The sequence below is a fragment of the Manis pentadactyla genome, chromosome 10 (assembly GCF_030020395.1).
Source record: "Manis pentadactyla isolate mManPen7 chromosome 10, mManPen7.hap1, whole genome shotgun sequence".
NCBI classification, from domain to species: domain Eukaryota; kingdom Metazoa; phylum Chordata; class Mammalia; order Pholidota; family Manidae; genus Manis; species Manis pentadactyla.
In genome coordinates this window covers 18,573,421-18,593,628 of record NC_080028.1, presented here as the reverse complement: position 1 = coordinate 18,593,628, position 20,208 = coordinate 18,573,421, and the positions used below count along the sequence as shown (strand labels likewise).

Genomic DNA, 20,208 nt, shown 5'->3' with positions numbered 1-20,208 from the left:
TGGAAAACAGTCTGGCATTATCTACTAAATATATATTTAAATAAATGTGAGCACATGCACACTGTGATATATGTAAAGGGATGTTCAAAGAAGCATTATGCATAACTCCAAACTGGAAGCATGGTAGAATAGATAAGCTGTAGTATGCTCACAATGGAATTCTATATGGTAATGGAAATTGGTAACTAGAGCTCTAAGCAGACACATGGATGAAACTCATGTACATAATGTCAAGTGAATAAAGCAGACCAAAAAAAGGATATTATCCCATTTGTAAGAAAGTTCTTAAGTAGGTGAAAATAAACTATATTGTTTAGGGTGCACAAATAGCTAATAATACAAGACAGAAAAGCAAGGGAATGATTATCTTAATAACCACAAGAATGATTATCTTTAAGGGGAAGGGAGAAGGTTGATTAGGGAAGGGCACATGGGGGAGGGACCATGGGTGCTAGCAATGTTCTATTTCTTGACCGGGGTGATCAGTACATGGGTGTTTATTTTACAATTATCATGTTAAACTGCACATGTGTGTCTATAAGCTAAGGAAAACTAGAAAACAAAGCTTATTCTACCTAATAATCCTCTTTTGAATTAGGGCCATTATTGTTTTGGGTATTCATTTGTTTTCCCCACTCAGAGGAAACTCTAGATTTGCTCTAACATTATTAATGTGAGGGTCTCCTGAAGTAGATTTCTTCATACTTACATCATAAAGAAATCTCTGTTCAAAATATCATCTCTGAAACAAAGGTTATTTTAAAGGGTTTTTTAAAAGAAATATCCCAAGCAAAAGGGTTTTTAAAGGTACTACTAGCAGAGGGAGGCCAAGTTCAGTAAAAACATTAGAGAGCAAAGGAGTTACAGAGGTCAAACAATAGTTAGTTACTTAACAAGAAAATTAATGAGAGAATCTTATTAAGATTAAAAGGGAAAACCTCCCACAAAACTTTGTGCTGTTCCACTTTTCTCCAAATTTTTGTTGCTTTAGTTTATACATTAAGGGTATTTAAGCCATCCTTTCATTAATCCAGAAAGCCACAGAGAACTGAAAAGTAAGGTGAAGAGTTTACTTTCCAGAAAATGTGAAAAAGCAAGTGGGGATGCAAAGGGTAGAAAGGCAGAGAGGGAGACTAAGAACAAGAGGGAGAGCAGGGGGCGGAGGGAGGGAGGGAGGGAAAGGACAGAAGTCAAGGTGACTAAATGCTAAAGAGAAAACATTAGGAAGGGATTCTTCTTAACTATAAAAGTTAATGATGGTAATAGAGATACAAAGTTATCTCTCAGTCATCTTAACAGAACACTATTCAGTTATGAAAAAAATACTATTTATTTTGGAATACTATGTAAAAAATGTAAAGAAGTAAAAAAACTTACATATATAGTTTAATCACAATTGTGCAAAATTATTTATGAAAAGATAGAAAGGTTACTGGATGTATAGACGGCTTTTAAAGAATATTCCTGCATTATCCTAAATTTGATATAGTAAGTGTATTAGTTTTATAATACAATATAACTTTTTTAAAAACAACAAATTGTGCTGTCAGTTTGCACTAAAAATACTGCTCTTTAAAATTAATGGATGGTTAATGTTTTGAATTTATTATTTATATTTATATAGTTCCAAAAAGGATTTGAAGCAGCTTATGAAAGAGTAACAATAAAAAAAAGATGGAACAATACAGCAAATCTATTAAAAGGAGGACAGGAAAACAGGAGCCAAGCAAAGTCACAGTGAGAAGACTGTAGCTTTCAGACTCTACTAGAAGATGCATTGAGACTCACTGACTCTTTAGCTCCAGATTCTGTGAACACTTCTTTTAATATAAAAGGAAATGAACAGCACACTGGCTGTTGACAATGATATATGTAGGTTGACAAGGGCTGTTGTGTAGATTATTAAAAATTTAGTTAGCTAAAACCTGTAAAGTCTCAAGAAAAAAATTTAGCACATCTTCACATATCATAGATAAAGATGCTTAAAAAAGAAATAGAAGGCACATGATAAAGTGTTCAACATCAGTTATCAGGGAAAAGTCACTGTGGTACTAACCAAAATGGCTAAAATTAACAAGATTGGCAATAACAAATGTTGGAGAGTAGGCAGAGCAAGTTGAACATTCTTAGATTATTGGTGGAAAATAGTAGAGGCACTATGGAAATTGGCACTTTCTTAAAATGTTAAACAAACATCTACCTTCTGACTCAGCAATTTTACTCCTAAGAGGAATGAAACCAGATACCCACTAAAAGCTGCACACAGGGATATTCAAAGCAGCTTTAGTCCTAATAGCTGAAAACTGGAAACTGTTCTGGTGTCCATTTATAGGAGAATAGGATAAGCAAATTGTGTTTATATTTACAAAGTATAATGGAATACTCATCAAAAATAAAAAGAAATGAACCACTGGTACACAACATGGCTAAATCTCACAAACATGAAGCCAGACACAAAAAATACAATCTGTATGATTCCATTTATATGAGGTTCTAAAATAGGCAAAACTAATTTCCGGTAATAAATACTAGATCAATGGTTGCTTCTGCATGGGATGGGGTGCAAGGATTGACTGGGAAGGGGTACAAAGAATCTTCTGGAGTAAAAGAAATGTTATGTATTATGGTGTGTGGGTTATACAAGTGTGCGCAGTTGTCAGTACTGATGTAACAGTACCCCTAAGAGTTGAACTTCCCTGTATGCAAGTTATCCCTTAATTAAAAAAAGTATTAGGTTAGTTCAGTAAGAGCTAACTTATGATTATTAATTACTGTTAAATAAAAGAAGGTATCTTTTAGATTTGACATTTGTGGAAGCAAGGCTAGTGTGTTCTGTAACAAACCTTAAATAACCTGACATACTGTCCTTGTGAAGAAGGCCTCAGTAGGTCGTGTTAAGATTTTTCTCAAAAAGCAATTGTTCTTTTCAAATGCTCCCATGAAAACCAAAGCCCAAGGTTTATAACTACAGCTTCACGTACTGTTAAACAAGAAAATGTGACGTTGGCCTATGCCTGGGACAGTAAGATTGATTAACAACTCAACCAAAGTCACTTATGTCAACAGAGTTGTATTTCCAATAAGCAATTCTACTCAGGGAAGAATCTGTGAAGACTTCAAATGATTCAGATCAGCTTCAGGTAAAGAGCTTTGTAGTTAGACCTGAACACATGCTCAAGGCATCACTGCCATGGTTGCATATTTAAATCACAAATTCAGACAATAAGCCTAAATTACAAAATAATAACAAACCTTAAAATATCTAATATCTGAAGTCAGGGAAAAAAATGGAGCAAAAACACTCCCTATGATCAAAGGCTTCAGATCAATTAATACAAAGGACATTAATAAATACTGTATTAAATAATTTTAAACTTACTTGATCACCGGAGGCAATGAATCAAGTCTAGTCTCTGGGCTCCAAGCTATGCCATCGACCCTGACTCCATGGTGAAATGTTCGGAGTGTTTTATACTGAATTCCTTCAAGGTCTGCTTCTTCCTCCTAAGCATACACAGTAAATGTTTTAATAAGTTATGAGAATAAGCCATATAATACTCTATCATTACAGCAAATTTATGAGGGGGCCATGTTTATTCTTTTAAGAAGTTCAAAAGAAGATTAGACACTAACTGGTTCATTGAACAACAGCAATATCCAAAGCTATCTAAGTCTCACAAAATTTCTCTCTAAAGCAACTGAAAACAAACAGGAAACATGTTACACTTTACCTTACTTAGGAGACACTTTATTCCCAACAGTACCACATTTCACAGCAAACACAATGAAAATGTAATGCTCTAAGAATCATATTATTCTAGATAATTAACACACGTGGATGATCAACTGACAATATAAAAAACACATACTGAACATAAAGTTTCAATTATGTACAAGACACTTTAGGACCTTAGGATGCCTCAAAGTAATGAGTATCAATATTTTTCACAGCGTGTATTATATATGGTGCCACATGTGTAAGATGTTATAAACTGTAATAGCTTATGAATAGTAAATATGCAACTAACAATCTGGTTAATTTAGTCTTCTGGATGTTTGATTCTGGGTAAGCTGTTGTAATTAGGTAGCTTATTTACCTGGTTCAGTTCTACTAAAATGATGTCAGTTTATCATGGAAAGATGAGGAAAAAAAGAATTTTGTAAAGTCAAGTCATCCATGTCTGGTAATACAGATAATAACCTGAAAAGCTTTCCCACTACAAAAATAATACAAAATCCAAATCCAGAGAAACAAATGAGCACAAATGCATGCAGCTACCTTAAGGTCATTTGCCCACACCCAGTAACTCACAGCTTCAGTGTGCTGGGGACAGAAGATAAAGTATAATGCCTGTATAAGGAAAGCTGCAGATCAGAAAGCTCTGCATACATCTAGGACCTTTAAAGGAGAAGTAGGAAAAAAAATAAAAAAATAAAACCCATGCAAAATACTTAACATGGGTGAAGGCCAAGAAAGAGAAAAAGTCACTTGTGAGAAATTTCAACCATTAGCTGGCCCTATGATGAATTTGGTGCTTGAATTCACATTAACTATATGCTGAAGAAAATGACAATTTATTTCCAAATGGTCACAAGCTGGTAGTGGCCCCAAGCACTTGACAAAGGCAAATTCTGTTCAGTTGAACTATCTCCACCCAGGTTTTAAAAAGTACCCACATGATTTAATTAAATATGATCTTTCTGCATGAACTCCTACAAATGAAAACTCCTACATATGAAAAGTGCCACAAACACAAATAGAAGAACCAAACCAGCGAAGACATTATATAAAAAATCAGATATGACTCGTCCCAGCTCTGCAAACTATTCCTATCACCATGAAAAGGCAAAGCTACAGGCAGACAAAGATCACACAGACAACACCAGAGAAGGAGACAGACCTAACCAGTCTTCCTGACAAAGAATTCAAAATAAGAATCATAAACATGCTGACAGAGATGCAGAGAAATACGCAAGAGAAATGGGATGAAGTCCGGAGGGAGATCACGGATGCCAGAAAGGAGATCACAGAAATGAAACAAACTCTGGAAGGGTTTATAAGCAGAATGGATAGGATGCAAGAGGCCATTGATGGAATTGAAACCAGAGAACAGGAACGCATAGAACCTGACACAGAGAGAGATAAAAGGATCTACAGGAATGAAACAATGTTAAGAGAACTGTGTGATCAATCCAAAAGGAATAATATCCATATTATAGGGGTACCAGAAGAAGAAAAGAGAGGAAAAGGGATGGAAAGTATCTTGGAAGAAATAATTGCTGAAAACTTCCCCAAACTCGGGGAGGAAATAATCGAACAGACCACGGAAATACACAGAACCCCCAACAGAAAGGATCCAAGGAGGACAACACCAAGACACATAATAATTAAAATGGCAAAGATCAAGGACAAGGAAAGAGTTTTAAAGGCAGCTAGAGAGAAAAAGGTCACCTATAAAGGGAAACCCATCAGGCTAACATCAGACTTCTCAACAGAAACCCTACAGGCCAGAAGAGAATGGCATGATATATTTAATACAATGAAACAGAAGGGCCTTGAACCAAGGATACTGTATCCAGCACGACTATCATTCAAATATGACGGTGGGATTAAACAATTCACAGACAAACAAAAGCTGAGGGAATTTGCTTTCCACAAACCACCTCTACAGAACATCTTACAGGGACTGCTCTAGATGGGAGCACTCCTAGAAAGAGCACAGCACAAAACACCCAACATATGAAGAATGGAGGAGGAGGAACAAGAAGGGAGAGAAGAAAAGAATCTCCAGGCAGTATATATAACAGCTCAATAAGCGAGCTAAGTTAGGCAGTAAGATACTAAAGAGACTAACCTTGAACCTTTGGTAACCACGAATTTAAAGCCTGCAATGGCAATAAGTATATATCTGTCAATAGTCACCCTAAATGTTAATGGGCTGAATGCACCAATCAAAAGACACAGAGTAATAGAATGGATAAAAAAGCAAGACCCATCTATATGCTGCTTACAAGAGACTCACCTCAAACCCAAAGACATGTACAGACTAAAAGTCAAGGGATGGAAAAACATATTTCAAGCAAACAACAGCGAGAAGAAAGCAGGGGTTGCAGTACTAATATCAGACAAAATAGACTTCAAAACAAAGAAAGTAACAAGAGATAAAGAAGGACACTACATAATGATAAAGGGCTCAGTCAAACAAGAGGATATAACCATTCTAAATATATGTGCACCCAACACAGGAGCACCAGCATATGTGAAACAAATACTAACAGAACTAAAGAGGGAAATAGACTGCAATGCATTCATTCTAGGAGACTTCAACACACCACTCACCCCAAGGGATACATCCACCGGGCAGAAAATAAGTAAGGACACGGAAGCACTGAACAACACAGTAGAGCAGATGGACCTAATAGACATCTATAGAACTCTACATCCAAAAGCAACAGGATATACATTCTTCTCAAGTGCACATGGAACATTCTCCAGAATAGACCACATACTAGGCCACAAAAAGAGCCTCAGAAAATTCCAAAAGATTGAAATCCTACCAACCAACTTTTCAGACCACAAAGGCATAAAACTAGAAATAAACTGTACAAAGAAAGCAAAGAGGCTCACAAACACATGGAGGCTTAACAACATGCTCCTAAATAATCAATGGATCAATGACCAAATCAAAATGGAGATCCAGCAATATATGGAAACAAACGACAACAACACTAAGCCCCAACTTCTGTGGGACACAGCAAAAGCAGTCTTAAGAGGAAAGTATATAGCAATCCAGGCATATTTAAAAAAGGAAGAACAATCCGAAATGAATGGTCTAATGTCACAATTATCAAAATTGGAAAAAGAAGAACAAATGAGGCCTAAGGTCAGCAGAAGGAGGGACATAATAAAGATCAGAGAAGAAATAAATAAAATTGAGAAGAAGAAAACAATAGCAAAAATCAATGAAACCAAGAGCTGGTTCTTCGAGAAAATTAACAAAATAGATAAGCCTCTAGCCAGACTTATTAAGAAGAAAAGAGAGTCAACACAAATCAACAGTATCAGAAACGAGAAAGGAAAAATCACGACGGACCCCACAGAAATACAAAGAATTATTAGAGGATACTATGAAAACCTATATGCTAACAAGCTGGGAAACCTAGGAGAAATGGACAACTTCCTAGAAAAATACAACCTTCCAAGACTGACCCAAAAAGAAACAGAAAATCTAAACAGACCAATTACCAGCAACGAAATTGAAGCGGTAATCAAAAAACTACCAAAGAACAAAACCCCCGGGCCAGATGGATTTACCTCGGAATTTTATCATACATACAGGGAAGACATAATACCCATTCTCCTTAAAGTTTTCCAAAAAATAGAGGAGGAGGGGATACTCCCAAACTCATTCTATGAAGCTAACATCACCCTAATACCAAAACCAGGCAAAGACCCCACCAAAATAGAAAATTACAGACCAATATCCCTGATGAACGTAGATGCAAAAATGCTCAACAAAATATTAGCAAACCGAATTCAAAAATACATCAAAAGGATCATACACCATGACCAAGTGGGATTCATCCCAGGGATGCAAGGATGGTACAACATTCGAAAGTCCATCAACATCATCCACCACATCAACAAAAAGAAAGACAAAAACCACATGATCATCTCCATAGATGCTGAAAAAGCATTTGACAAAGTTCAACATCCATTCACGATAAAAACTCTCAGCAAAATGGGAATAGAGGGCAAGTACCTCAACATAATAAAGGCCATCTATGATAAACCCACAATAAAAATAAAAAAAAAATCAGATATGAAAAAGATTTATTTTTAAGGAAATGTAAAAAATAATGAGTAAGAAAAAGAGATTATCAAAAAATGACAGGATGATTTTAAAAACTAAACTAGACTTCAGATGAATATACCAACTAGGAAAAAAAAAATCAATGCTTAGAGCACCTGGAAGACATATTTGAAAAATATCTCAGAATCTAGTAAAGAGAAAACAACGAGATGTTAAATGGGATTCAGTGATAAGTTCCATAATATATCTAATTTGGGTTGTAGAAGGAGTAAATATATGGAAGGGGGAAAAGGCATTATTTGAAGAGATAATGGCAAAGACTTCTCTGTACTTGTGAGAGACCAATACAAATATTTAGAAAGAACAATAAATCCCAGGCAGCTTCAATAAAAAGAAATCTGCAGCTATGTACAACATAGTGAAACTTCAGAACACATACACGAGCTCTCAGGACAGTGGCAGGGAGAAAGGCCGGCAGGGACAGAAGGCTGAGAAAGAAAATGAGAGAGATCTTAGTAACAGCAGTCAGAAAGAAAAGACAGATTTCCTATAAAAGAGTAATAGAAAAACCACTGACTTCTCAGCAGGAATAAAAAATACAGAGAGACAGTGGAATAATACCTTCACAATGAAAGGAAAAAAATTAGATGGCAGACCCAACAAAAGTGTTTTTCAAGGATAAAACTGTACTATAAAGGTATTTTCAGAAAAAACAAAAATCGAGAGTTAAGATCAATAAACTCTCACTGAAGGATCTCCTAAAGCAGGGCCTGGCAAACTATGGCTCATGGCTGATGGCCTGGTTTTGTATGGCCCATGAGCTGAGAACCATTTTTATTTATTTAAGTAGTAGGAATAACAAAGAATAATTTGCAACGGAAATTTGAAGTGACTGGCAAAACCTAAGATATTTACTATCTGGCCCTTTATGTTAGTAGTAAGCTTTTTCCTATAGTAAAGAATGTTTTCGCATGAAGAAAAATGACCCCAGAAGGAAGGCTTGAGATGTAAGAACAGAGAGTAAAAAATCAAAGGCAAACAGGTGGGTATTTCTAAACAAACGCCAGTCACATAGAGCAACACTGAATTTGTGGGTTCAAATGAAAAGAAAAATGATAGAGAACTAAAATATGACAATGTAAGTCTGGAGGTAGAGAGAACAGTTCAAGTGTCTAAGGTCCTTGTTTTCTTCATGAAGAATTTAAAAATACTAATTCTGACCTTGTCTGATCAACTATGCATGTTAAAGTGTCTCTGGTAACTATTTAAAGAAGAGAAATAGCATGTAAAACTTCCAAACCACCAGGGAGGAAAAAAATGAGAGGAGGGGGTAACAAACCACAACAGAAGGCATAAGATAAATTCACAGTTTTCAATAGAACTAAATGTAATTCAAACATCCAATAGAGGAATAGATTGGTTGTAATATATTCATATTACAAAACAGTACACAACAGTGAACATAAATGAACTCTGACATGGAGGAATTTAACAAATATGTTAAGAGCAGCAAACTGTGGAAAAACCTAATACAGAATAGTTCTACTGATGTAAAGCTTAACACATGAAAAACAATATATTGATTTGAACACCTACACATATGGTAATTCTTCAAGAAAAACAAGGAATCACCAACGTGAAATTTCAGACATGGTCACCTCTTGGGAGAGAGAAGGAAAAGCAGTAAGGGAAGAATACCTAGGGGGCTTCAAAGGAACTGCTAATTTCTTAAGCTAGGTTGTAGCAATACAGGGACCAATTATTATTTTTTATACCTTATACTGATATTACATATTTTAAAATATACTTTGTAAGCTTAAAATATCACAATTTAAAAATAAATAATTGTTTTATTATTTAAATCAATACCTTAATTGGGTCTAGACTCAAAGCAAAATTTTTCATGATAAATTTGCCCATGGAATCTTCTGTAAAGACAATAGTTATCTTTTATAAGAGTTTTTTATAGGATTATAAAATCTCATCAAGGAAAAAAATCCAGAGCAGGTGAAATATTAATGGAATACATATCTACATAGATAGGACTTATTTGAAGACTTGTTCTAAGAATTACACTCATTTTGAATCTAAATGTAAAGTTTTATAATATGTATTTAATGGAGTCCTACTGGATGTTTTGATTTTTTCAGGACAGCCTTTGGAACCCTAGCAAAGTCATTTCACAAATATATTACATATTTTTATGTACATCAGACATGCCTTGAACATAAATTTCAGGTGAACAACTAAGTTTTTTCATAAATGAAAAAAAGAAACAGTAATGGAGGAAAGAAAACTACTGTCACATTTTATTACTTCATAATTTGTGTGTGAGTAGTAACTGTATAGCTACCAGCCAGATATGCCAAGGCAGAAATGACTAAGCAATTTTAAAATAAGGTTAGGAGGTGCCTAATTATAGCTGACTTCATACTTTGGGTTACATCTATTTTTCTAGAGTTGACAAATCAATCTTTTAAAATGAAGTTCTTACCATCAAAACAAATACTATGTTCCTACTGTAACAATAATGTTGTCAATAGATGCTATAATTTGTTACCAAAAATATATATGGACTTATTGGGTGGTCATGAAGATAAAGAAATCCCAGGGATTGTATAGCCTGAGCTTTATGTATTCCTAGTGAAACTTTTTTCCTGGCAGCAATGCCTGCCACTGAGCCAACTAAAAGGCCAGAGTGTGTGTGTGGTATAGGCAGAGATGAATTGTATTTTTGGTTTAGTTTGGGATGTAGGCAGTATTGTATAGGCAGGAAATTAAGAAACTTTGGAAAACTTGCTATAATACAGGTCATTATATAAGGCTCCAGCATATTTGAGGTTGGGTCAAAGCCAGATTGATGAAGTTCTATTCTAAGGGTTTGAAATTGGCAGGCCCTCCTACCCATTTAAGGCCAAATACAGAAGTTTAGTTGGACGAGACTGTAAAGTTTACCTAGTCCTCATCCTTCATCTAATGCTGGAATCTCTAGTAAAACATCTGAAAGAGTTTGTACAACCCTTCTCTGAATACTTTCACTGCAAGGGAACTAGCTACTTCTTGGGGGAGCTTTTCAATGTGGGGGTTTCTCTATTTACTAAAAGAGTTCTCTTTAATATAAAAATTCTGCTCTCAGGAACCACACAGTAAGTCTAATTCAGTGATGGCCAAGACTTGGCCACTGCTGATCTCCCACATGGGAGAACACTCCAAGAAGCAGATTGAGCATCGGTTTTAAAGCACTATCATCAAGACCACTCAAAGAGAATTGACAACACAAAATACATTAACCATTCTGCGTCTAATCCCTCTCACATGAGTTTTAAACGTTTTAATATTCTTCTGAAGCTTGTGTTCAAATACATTATCTCCTCTGAATATGTTGATGAGAACTTAAGGAAACATGCAGCAGCACTGTGAATTCAGAGGACACCAAGCTATGCTGTCCAATATGGTATCCACAGAAACACGGGGCTATTAAGCACTTGAAATGTGGCTCATTCAAGCTGAGATGTGTACACTTTCTAAAGTGCAAAATCCACACCAGATTTCAAAGACTTTTTATAAAAAGAGTATAAAGTATCTCACTAACGATATTTCATACTGGTTACACATAAGGTATATTTTGATATGCTGGGTGAAAGAATACATTATTAAAATTAATTTCACCCACTTTTTGTTTCATCATGTGGTTATTACATTTAAATTTACATTTGTGGCTCATATTATATTTCTGTTGGAAAACACTGAATTAGTTCCCTTCGGCAGTTTAATCGTTGCACTGATTCATGGTGAACATCCAGGTGACTAAAAGACCCTAATCACGATTCTCCCTTGTAGCTTTAGTAGTCTATTTAAGATTTTACATTTTTCTTTATTAAATTTTAGCTAGCTTGTTCAACTTGGCCCACTAATTCAATCTATTAAACAATATTTGCATTCTGACTAGAATCTGGCTTACGATAGGTGATCAATAAATATTTGTCAAATGAAGTTTGTCATCCAAAGCATTTGGTATCCTTCTCGGCTTCATGTTCGATATATAATGAAAGTGCTTGCCTAAATCAAGAGTTCTCATTCAAGCCCCAGTAGAGACCTCAATTCATTATCGGTGACCCTTTGAAAAGACTTAGAAACTTACATGCTTCCTTTGCCTTTTACAATATAGGACTTAACAGCAGTTTTCTTATTGCATTGCTCTACATTTAAACATCTTGAGGGAAGATCCTTGCTTTTTTAACATAATTTTCATGAGTTCCCAGCACCCGATCTGCACTTAATGCAAATTTGACAAATATAGAACACCAATAAATAGTACTATCATTCAGCTCCAATTTCTACCACATTCAAAAGAACACCATGAGAAATTCAAATTTGCCGTATGACAGTGTTTTCTTAGCAGTATTAGAATGAGCATTGCCTTTCTGGCAGGAATGTGGAAATCTTTCTATATTTTTAGTTAGTTTTCTCTCAAGAAAAAAGGGAGGCATGATATAAGGTGCAATAGAACTTGAAGGTTCTAGCATAAGACAATAGGAGCAATATTTAATAGTATTTAATTAGATAAGAAATAACTTAAACAGGGGAACTATATAGTTCCCCAAGGGTAAATTATTGGAACTGAATTCTCCTTCAGAACTACTGGAACTATAGCTTCATCCTCTCTGAATAGCAGCATAGAAGGAAAAGAGGAGGGGTTTACAAATGGGGTCTAGATCTTGCATTTTCATTTACTAGTTATACAAATCCCTGAACTTCTTTTAAGTACAATGGAAACTCCATGAGGACAGGGACAGTTGTTTACCTGTACCTCCAGTGCTTGGTACATAGTATGTGTTCATTACTTTCCAAATTAATGAAAACCCAATCTGGGGAGAAGACCTATACTACCAATCTCACAGCTCTGAGGATCAAAAGGGACAATGCATATAACCACAAACCATAATGGAGCAATACAAGTATTTTTGTTCTTTTTCTCATTTTGTCATATTTCCCTCCTTTTGCTCCCATTTTTTCTCTCTGCCACTCATTACCTCTGCCTTTTTAACCTTTTTCTTTCTTCTTGACTTACTCCCTCAACATTTCTTAGTTGAATATACACTAGTGATAATGTATACTTCTGAATACAATTCTATGTTCCCAGCTATTAATTTTAAAAGCAATGAAATAAAAAGTTAGTTTCACTGTAGGGGGCTGCTTTATTCTTTTGTAGATTAGTAACCGGCACTAGAAAAATGATTTCCACTCAGTCTTTTTCACGAGTTGTCTTAAGCATTTGACTTTAAGATCCTAACCTGGTAGCCTAGCTGAAGTCAAGCTGAGGATCATATTTAGCCTAAATGCTAGAAATTCCTATCTAAACCTATGAGACAATGTGAGATAATGCAAGAGATTTTGTATTGTACTCAGACACCAACAATTAAACTCAAGTTTAATTCATACTTTCCCCTTAGGACAAAAATACATGCAGTCTAATTTTCTATTATCTTTATATACTCATTGCACTGTAAAATGATAAACTGCATTTATGTCAAAACACTGTTAAGATACTGAACTGTCTCCTGAGTAAAAGAGGAAATAGTGTTTATAACTACTACTTTACTGATAAAGTTATTTCAAGTCTTTGAAGATTGGTCACTGCTAAATTACCTCACTGATTAACTTAATTTGAGAAATATTGTTCTATGAGCAACATTCTGGTAAACAAAGGATTAGTCAAAGATTCCTCAGGGTTGAACACCACATTATTTGGTCTCTTACATGTTGAACTAGCTTTCCTGTGAGAAAACATGGTTGTGCTCATTACAAAGTAATCCTACTTTGGTGATTAAATACGGGGCTGTGCCTTGCCTGTCACCACTGATCAAATCAATGACAGCTAAAACAGATACATGTAGTAATTGTCAGATGCCTTCTAGGAACTTTCCACATACTAACTCGTTACATTCTCACAAAACCCTGTTAAGTATTACTTTCCTCATTTTTATAGAAGAGAGGTTAATTACTTGCTCAAGGTCGTATAACTATTAAGAAGTTAGGCAGGACTAAAAACTTAGGCACTTGGGCTCCAGAATTCACTCTCTCAATGGCTATATCAAACTACTTCATTTAATATGGTCTCATACTTTGTATACTCCAGATGTATGCTTTAGATGTATAAAAAGTATGAGAGCATATTAATAGGAAAGCTGAATATCAGCTATACTCCTGGAAGATTATTTTTTAGGTTCTCAATGTTGGTTGTTTTCTATGTCAAAGTGGGATATAGAAAAACTGGATTAAGTAAGTAATTTGGTCTCATTTCATTGGTGTTCTCCCTGTACATACATGATTAATTCAGTTAATCATAACTTCAATTACCAGAATATTCCACTTCTTATTATGAGGCAAAAAAGAAGCCTTTATATCCTTCTTTTCCATTACCTATTTAATGTTTGCACAAATCTTAAGTATACATTAGTGGGAATGTCTCTGCAGTTCTTCATATCACTGAGAATGTCTCGTAGTTATTCATATCATTTATTTATTTATTTACTTTCAAACTCAATATACTTTCAAAGTTTATGTAAGTTTTCTTGTCAGTGAAATATCTTTACTGCCACTCAGTGCAGTTCTGTACACCAACCTGAAATGTACACATGCCAACGACCACGTAATTACTGCCACCATATGCAATTAGGTTTCCTGCATCCCCGCTCTCAAAGGGATTGAATTCTACCACATGCACATAATCTTCACAATCCACAGTGTAGGCAGCATTTCCTGTGGCATCTTGCTTCATCTTGTACGTCAAAACTTGAGTTGTAAAAATAAAATGGTTTTCCTCTGGACAAGATCATGAAACTGTGGATTACAACACAGACACAGTTAGAAACTACCAGGTATTAGTTACTTTTAGTGAGTTAATAAAAATGAGAACATGGCATTGCAAATGCCACAGACAGTTCAATAAAATTTTAAAGTACTTATTTACATACTTTGTGAATGATACCTGCAGAATAAATCGCCATAAATTTCTGTCTGGATTTAAAAGATATAGTGAGTACTTGAAGATGAAATCACTTTCATAGTAAATATATTCACAAAAATTAAAGATAGTTAACATTTTCAGAGCACCATTTGCAGATGCCATGCTAAGCATTTTACTGACATTATCTCACATAATATTTGCACAAACCTAAGAGGGAGAGGCTACTTATGGTCCCTATTTAACAGATGAGAAAATCAAAAGACTTGAGGTTAGCTAGCATGTCAAACTCATAAGCCAGAATTTGAAAGACTTTACAGTGTGTTAGACACAGAAGAAAACTAAAGAAAACCACAGCTCTCTGCCTTGAAGATCACAATCCAGGGATAGTCATGATTGTGTGAAAGGTGCCATAAGCAGATACAAAATAGAGGATCTGGAGGAAGGTCTGCCAACATGTGACAGAAAAATAATATTCGTAAAACCTGGCACAAAACTTCAACCCGTCAGAGTCTGATGTGCACTCTGGGCCTCATGCCCAGATAAGACTTAAGAATTCTAAAGACTTTTTTTTTAATTGAACGCAGTTTGGCTCGATAAGAACACATCAAATGTTTATTTGATAAGTATTTACTGCGAATTAGAAGAGTCCCACCCCAGGTTGTCTATAAACTAGTAACTGTACGAGTGGGCATCGGGAACTCGACATTTCTTAAAGGGTAATCGGCAAGTGAGATGCCCTCAGAAGCATAGAGGTGGGAAGTGCGAAAAGATTTTAGGTCAGGAACCTCGGTTCCCTATTGCTCATTGTAGTGCCCAGTCTCATTACATTTTCAGGATCTCACCATACACGGAGGCTGGACTTGCCTCTCTAAAATTGGAAAGTCGGAATGAGGAAAAGAGAAAAGAGCACCGACGTCTCTCCCAAAGCCAAGCAAGTCCGGCGAGACCCCACTGCCACCTCCCTAAGTCCGAGATCGGAGGTAAACCGGTGGAAAACGGCCCGGGGAGAGAAGGAACTCCAGGGAACAAGGTGGGAGCCCGGGACCGCAGGTAGCAAAGCTGCGTTCGTTAGGGTTCCCACGCGATACGCACCGGAGGGCTGAGGGAAGTGGCCAGCTGGAAAGGAGGTCTCCGCAGGAGGTTGCGGCGGCGCGCTCTGCCTCTACTTCCGGGTCAGGGGGCGTGAACGGCGATTGGCTCCCGGGCCCTCCCGCGAGATTTAAAATGTAGCCCGCGACGACTCGAAAGCCCGCAGGACTGCTACCGATAGGACCTTTGTTCAGTTGAGTGCACTTTCCGGGTGTCTCCCGAACCAGGTGAGTCTAGCTTTTCCCTCGCCTTCCTGTCACACTCTAAGTGGTGTTTCACGCTGCGGCCTTTGAAGGTTTTTCGGTGACAGCAGAGCGCCATTGTTTGTGCAGTGGCTTCACACTGGAGCGTGGTTGGGTCTGGGGCTGTTGAACAGAGTTCACAGTATCTAGTAATGGATGAGCGGGGAGGGCCTGAGGATCATCTGCCGACTGGAAGACAGGCCCGTAGAGGCCTAATTAAACTCGTCAGTTAGTCAGGATACTGGGGATTGAGCCCCAAGATGTGCGCGGACTCCAATAACGCTACTCTTGCCGTCTCCCTGTTGTATCCTCCCAAGCAACATTTAGGACCTGCATTCTGACAGTGACAGCAGCAAAGACTGCCCTTATTTATTGAGCTCCTACCAAGTGCCCGGCACTAGGTGGATTATTTACTTGTCCCACTAACGTCTCAAGTTTATGAGGTAGGAGATATCTCACGTGTTTTACACATGAAAACATTTTTGTTCCGCGACTTTGAATACCGAAGGGAATATAGTTAATAAATGGGGGAGCTTGGATGTGTGGGTCCTGGTTTATCCGACTTAAATATGTAGTTGTTTTAACCATCTCACACTGCCTCCCCAGTGACAATTTCCTGTCCCACAATATTTGCTCCAGTGCAGCTTGTAATTCAGTTTTTAAAAAACAAGTATTATTATCGCTGCCGCCTTCTACTACGTTCTTGTATAATGCAGCCTGACATTCAGAGTGCTTGCACGTTCATTGTCTCATTGACTTCTCATAACTCTCTGGAAGGTTTTCTTCCTGTTTTCTTTGTGATGACACCTCTACTCAGGCAGTCATGTGTAGAGAGTATTGCATGGTCACAGCCAGCCAGCTACTGGAAGAGCTGAGCCTAGCCAAAGGTTGGCAAACCAGCGGCACTGCCTTTTTGGTGCAGCCAGTTCCTGAGCTAAGAATGGATTTTACATGTTTGAATGCTGACAAAACATTTTAAAAAGAATAATATTTTGTGACATGTGGAAATTATATGAAATCCAAATTTCAGTTTCCATAAAGTTTTGTGGAGGCACAGTTCCACTCATTTGTTCATGCACTGTCAATGGCAATTTTCATACTGCAAGGTCAAGCTGAGTAGTTGTGACAGAGACTGTATGGCCTGCACGCCTCAAGTATTTACTATTTGGTTCTTTCCAAAAACTGCTTTTGATGAGACTGTTGGCTTTTATATGCTCCAGGCACTGTCCCAAAAGCTTAGCCTGTATTTATGTCATTTACTTTTCACAAAACCCTGTGAGATAGGAACTATTATTTTCATTTTCAGTACAAGGAAGTTGAGGCAGGGAGAGGTAACATAACTTGACTAAGATTTCACAACTAACAAGTGGTAGAGCCAGGATTCAGTACAGTCTAATTCCAGATTAGTCTTCATGCTTAGCAATCTGGACCCATAGTACCTTTAATAATACCAGTAAATAGTTTACTAAGGTTTATTTCAGACAAACTAATTGTATCACTGAAGCTTTACTTCATTTTTTTTTCTTTCAAGAGATGAGGGTGATTTTTTTGAAGAGAAATATAACTCTTAGCTATTTACTAGGACTTACATTCATAGAGATGTTTTAATTTGTAGACTTGTACCTGTATCTTTAAAATGCCTCACTGATTATGCCTATAAATTATTTTGTAAATGGCATATGCCCACTTTCTTGATCATACAAACCCAAGATACTTATGCCACATAAAAAAAAGATGATTCTGAGTTTCTGTTTATGTTACATAAAAAGAAGAAAAAGGTAAGAGAAAGAGGGAATAGAGGGATGTCTATAGTAAAACACTGAAAATAAGATATTGGCATATGAATATGTTGGAGATTGGGGTACTTAAAAGAATGTAGGGGGAAAAATCTTTGTAGCCATGTCTATAAACTCCGAGAAAGGAATTGGCTGCCTTATATAGGCTTGGGTATGTAAAACATTGGAACTACATCTAATTATTTTAAAAGGCTTTTGTCTATCAGAAGTTATGTGATATAGGGATTTAAGAGCACAGCTTATGGAGTTAGGCATCTTGGGTTTAGGTCTGTGGCCATTTGCTAGCTGACTGACATATGAACATCACTTCAGATGTAAAATGAAGATAATAGTAGACTTTCCTCATAAGTCTCTCATGAAGATTGAATGAAGTAATAAATATTAAGCTTTTGAAAAGTATCTGGCATCAAGAAAGCCCCTAATTATTTCCTCTTTATTGGTTGTCTATTACTGTGTAACAAACCATCTGGAAATTTAGTGGCTTTAAAACAACCATTCACTTTATTTGCTTATCATTCTGTGGATCAGCAGTTTGGGCTGGACTCAGCTAGGAGGTTCTGCTGGATTTTCCTGGGATCACTCATGTGGCGGCAGTTCATCTGGTGTGTTGATTGGGGCTAGAGAGTCTAAGCTGGCCTGTCTCACATGTCTGTGAGTTGGTATTGGCAGCTGGTACACTTTGGTTCTTCTCCATATGGCTTCTCCAGCAGGCTAGCTTGGACTCCTTCATGTGGCAGTCTGAGAGTAGCCAAGAGAGAAAGAGCTGAAGCTGTAAGGCATTGTGTCAGGAGGCCCCCAAGATCACCCCTAGGTTCCAGGATTGACTAAGAGGACTCAGAGGGCTCATTATATAGTAGTACTTGTGGATATAATTTCTTTTAGCAAAAAGATAGTAGGCAAATCAGCACAGGGAGAAAGTGCATGGGGTGAAGTCCAGGGGAGATCAGGCACATGCTTCCAAAGTCCACTCCTTGTGGACTAACCCAGGGTGTCCTTAATTCTCCCAGCAACAGGTTGCGACCACACATGCAAACTGTTTATCAGGGAAGCCCTTTAGAGACTCAGTGCCCAGGGTTTTTACTGGAGGCTGAACATGTAGGCATCCTCTATGTTCCAATATTCCAGACTCAGAAGGAAAACATTTTTCAGCATAAAGTATATTGTTTCTACAAACAGTTTAGGTGCAGTGAACTGCTCTTGCTGGAAATCCTCCTGAATAGAAGTTCTCAGATGCCAGCCAAGGGCTAACCTTGTAAGCAGGTCTTTAAAAGGATAACAGTCAGGCCTGCTGTATTAACTTTTTTGAAGTCTAGACTCAGAACTGCTATGATGTCATTCTTGCCACATTCTGTGGGTCAAATCAAGTTACAAGGCTGACCCAGAGTCATAGAGGGGTGGAAAAACAGACCACCTTTTTGGGGACAATATAGGGGTGGGAGGAAATTGGCTTTTTTTCCCCTTGCAATCTACCACAGATGCTACATCTATCTCAAAACAAATATTTTCAAAATATAGGATTAATTAGCTATGTCTTTACTTATAGGTTTGCAGAATTTGTGTGTCAGTTTTGTATGAATTTTCATACCGAGAGTGAATTTTGTTGTTTCAAAAGATTTGGCTTAAGAAAACTAGAGGAAAATCTGATAGGGCAGAAGTTGTATTATTTTGTTTTCCTAAATTTAATTAAAAACAATCTTACTAAGTAGGAAATGACCTCTCGTTTACTTATTTTTCTCTAGCTCTGCATCCTTACATATGTTAAATATTAATTTCCAATTAAACTAAGGCTTTTTAACATTGCATTCTGTCCTACTTTAAGAGGATGGCTGGGCTTAATCAGAAGTCTGTCTTGGATATGATTAAAGAGTTCAGAAGGAATTGGCACACTTTTTGTGACTCTGAGAGAACTACTGTGTGTGGTGCAGACTCCATGCTCTTGGCATTGCAGCTTTCCATGGCAGAAAACAACAAGCAGGTTAGTAGACTATATTTGGGTAAACTTTTTTTTTAAGTGGATTTTGATTGTTGTGCATTTTAATAACCTTAATTATATTAACTTTTTGGCAAAATATGCCCCCTTATATCAGCATACTGTTTTTACAAATGCTCCTGGATGTCTGTTGTCAAAATATTATGATCGGATTTGAAATTATTTGTTTCAAAATTAAGGCTTTTGTATGTATAGTTTAACATAGGACATGCACATTTGGTATTTAATTTAAAGTCTTAAGATAAATGTGACTATTATGGTTAGAAATTTTTATTATAAAGATTTTCTTTCTTTAAAAAGTTGTAGA

The 20,208-nt window shown here is 36.7% G+C and overlaps 2 protein-coding genes across 5 annotated transcripts in view; one reads left to right on the top strand and one right to left on the bottom strand.

Moving 5' to 3' along the window:
- NUP37 (nucleoporin 37) overlaps positions 1-15,956 on the bottom strand; it is a 58,564-nt gene extending 42,608 nt beyond the window's left edge. Inside the window, exons 1-3 of one of the 2 annotated variants that reach the window (XM_036891255.2) lie at positions 15,877-15,956; positions 14,440-14,639; positions 3,380-3,504 (exon numbers count right to left, since the gene is read on the bottom strand). In XM_036891255.2, coding sequence (XP_036747150.2) covers positions 3,380-3,504; positions 14,440-14,595 — 281 coding nt within the window. In that variant the 5' untranslated portion in view covers positions 14,596-14,639; positions 15,877-15,956. Of the gene's footprint in view, positions 1-3,379; positions 3,505-14,439; positions 14,658-15,876 lie in introns of both variants that reach the window. The other variant, XM_036891253.2, reaches the window with a different exon arrangement.
- A 3,777-nt stretch (positions 15,957-19,733) lies between these two features.
- Positions 19,734-20,208, top strand: part of PARPBP (PARP1 binding protein) — a 65,025-nt gene continuing 64,550 nt past the window's right edge. For all 3 annotated transcript variants that reach the window (XM_036891251.2, XM_057486462.1, XM_057486461.1), the window contains exon 1: positions 19,734-19,886. In XM_036891251.2, coding sequence (XP_036747146.2) covers positions 19,734-19,886 — 153 coding nt within the window. The remainder of the gene's footprint in view (positions 19,887-20,208) is intronic.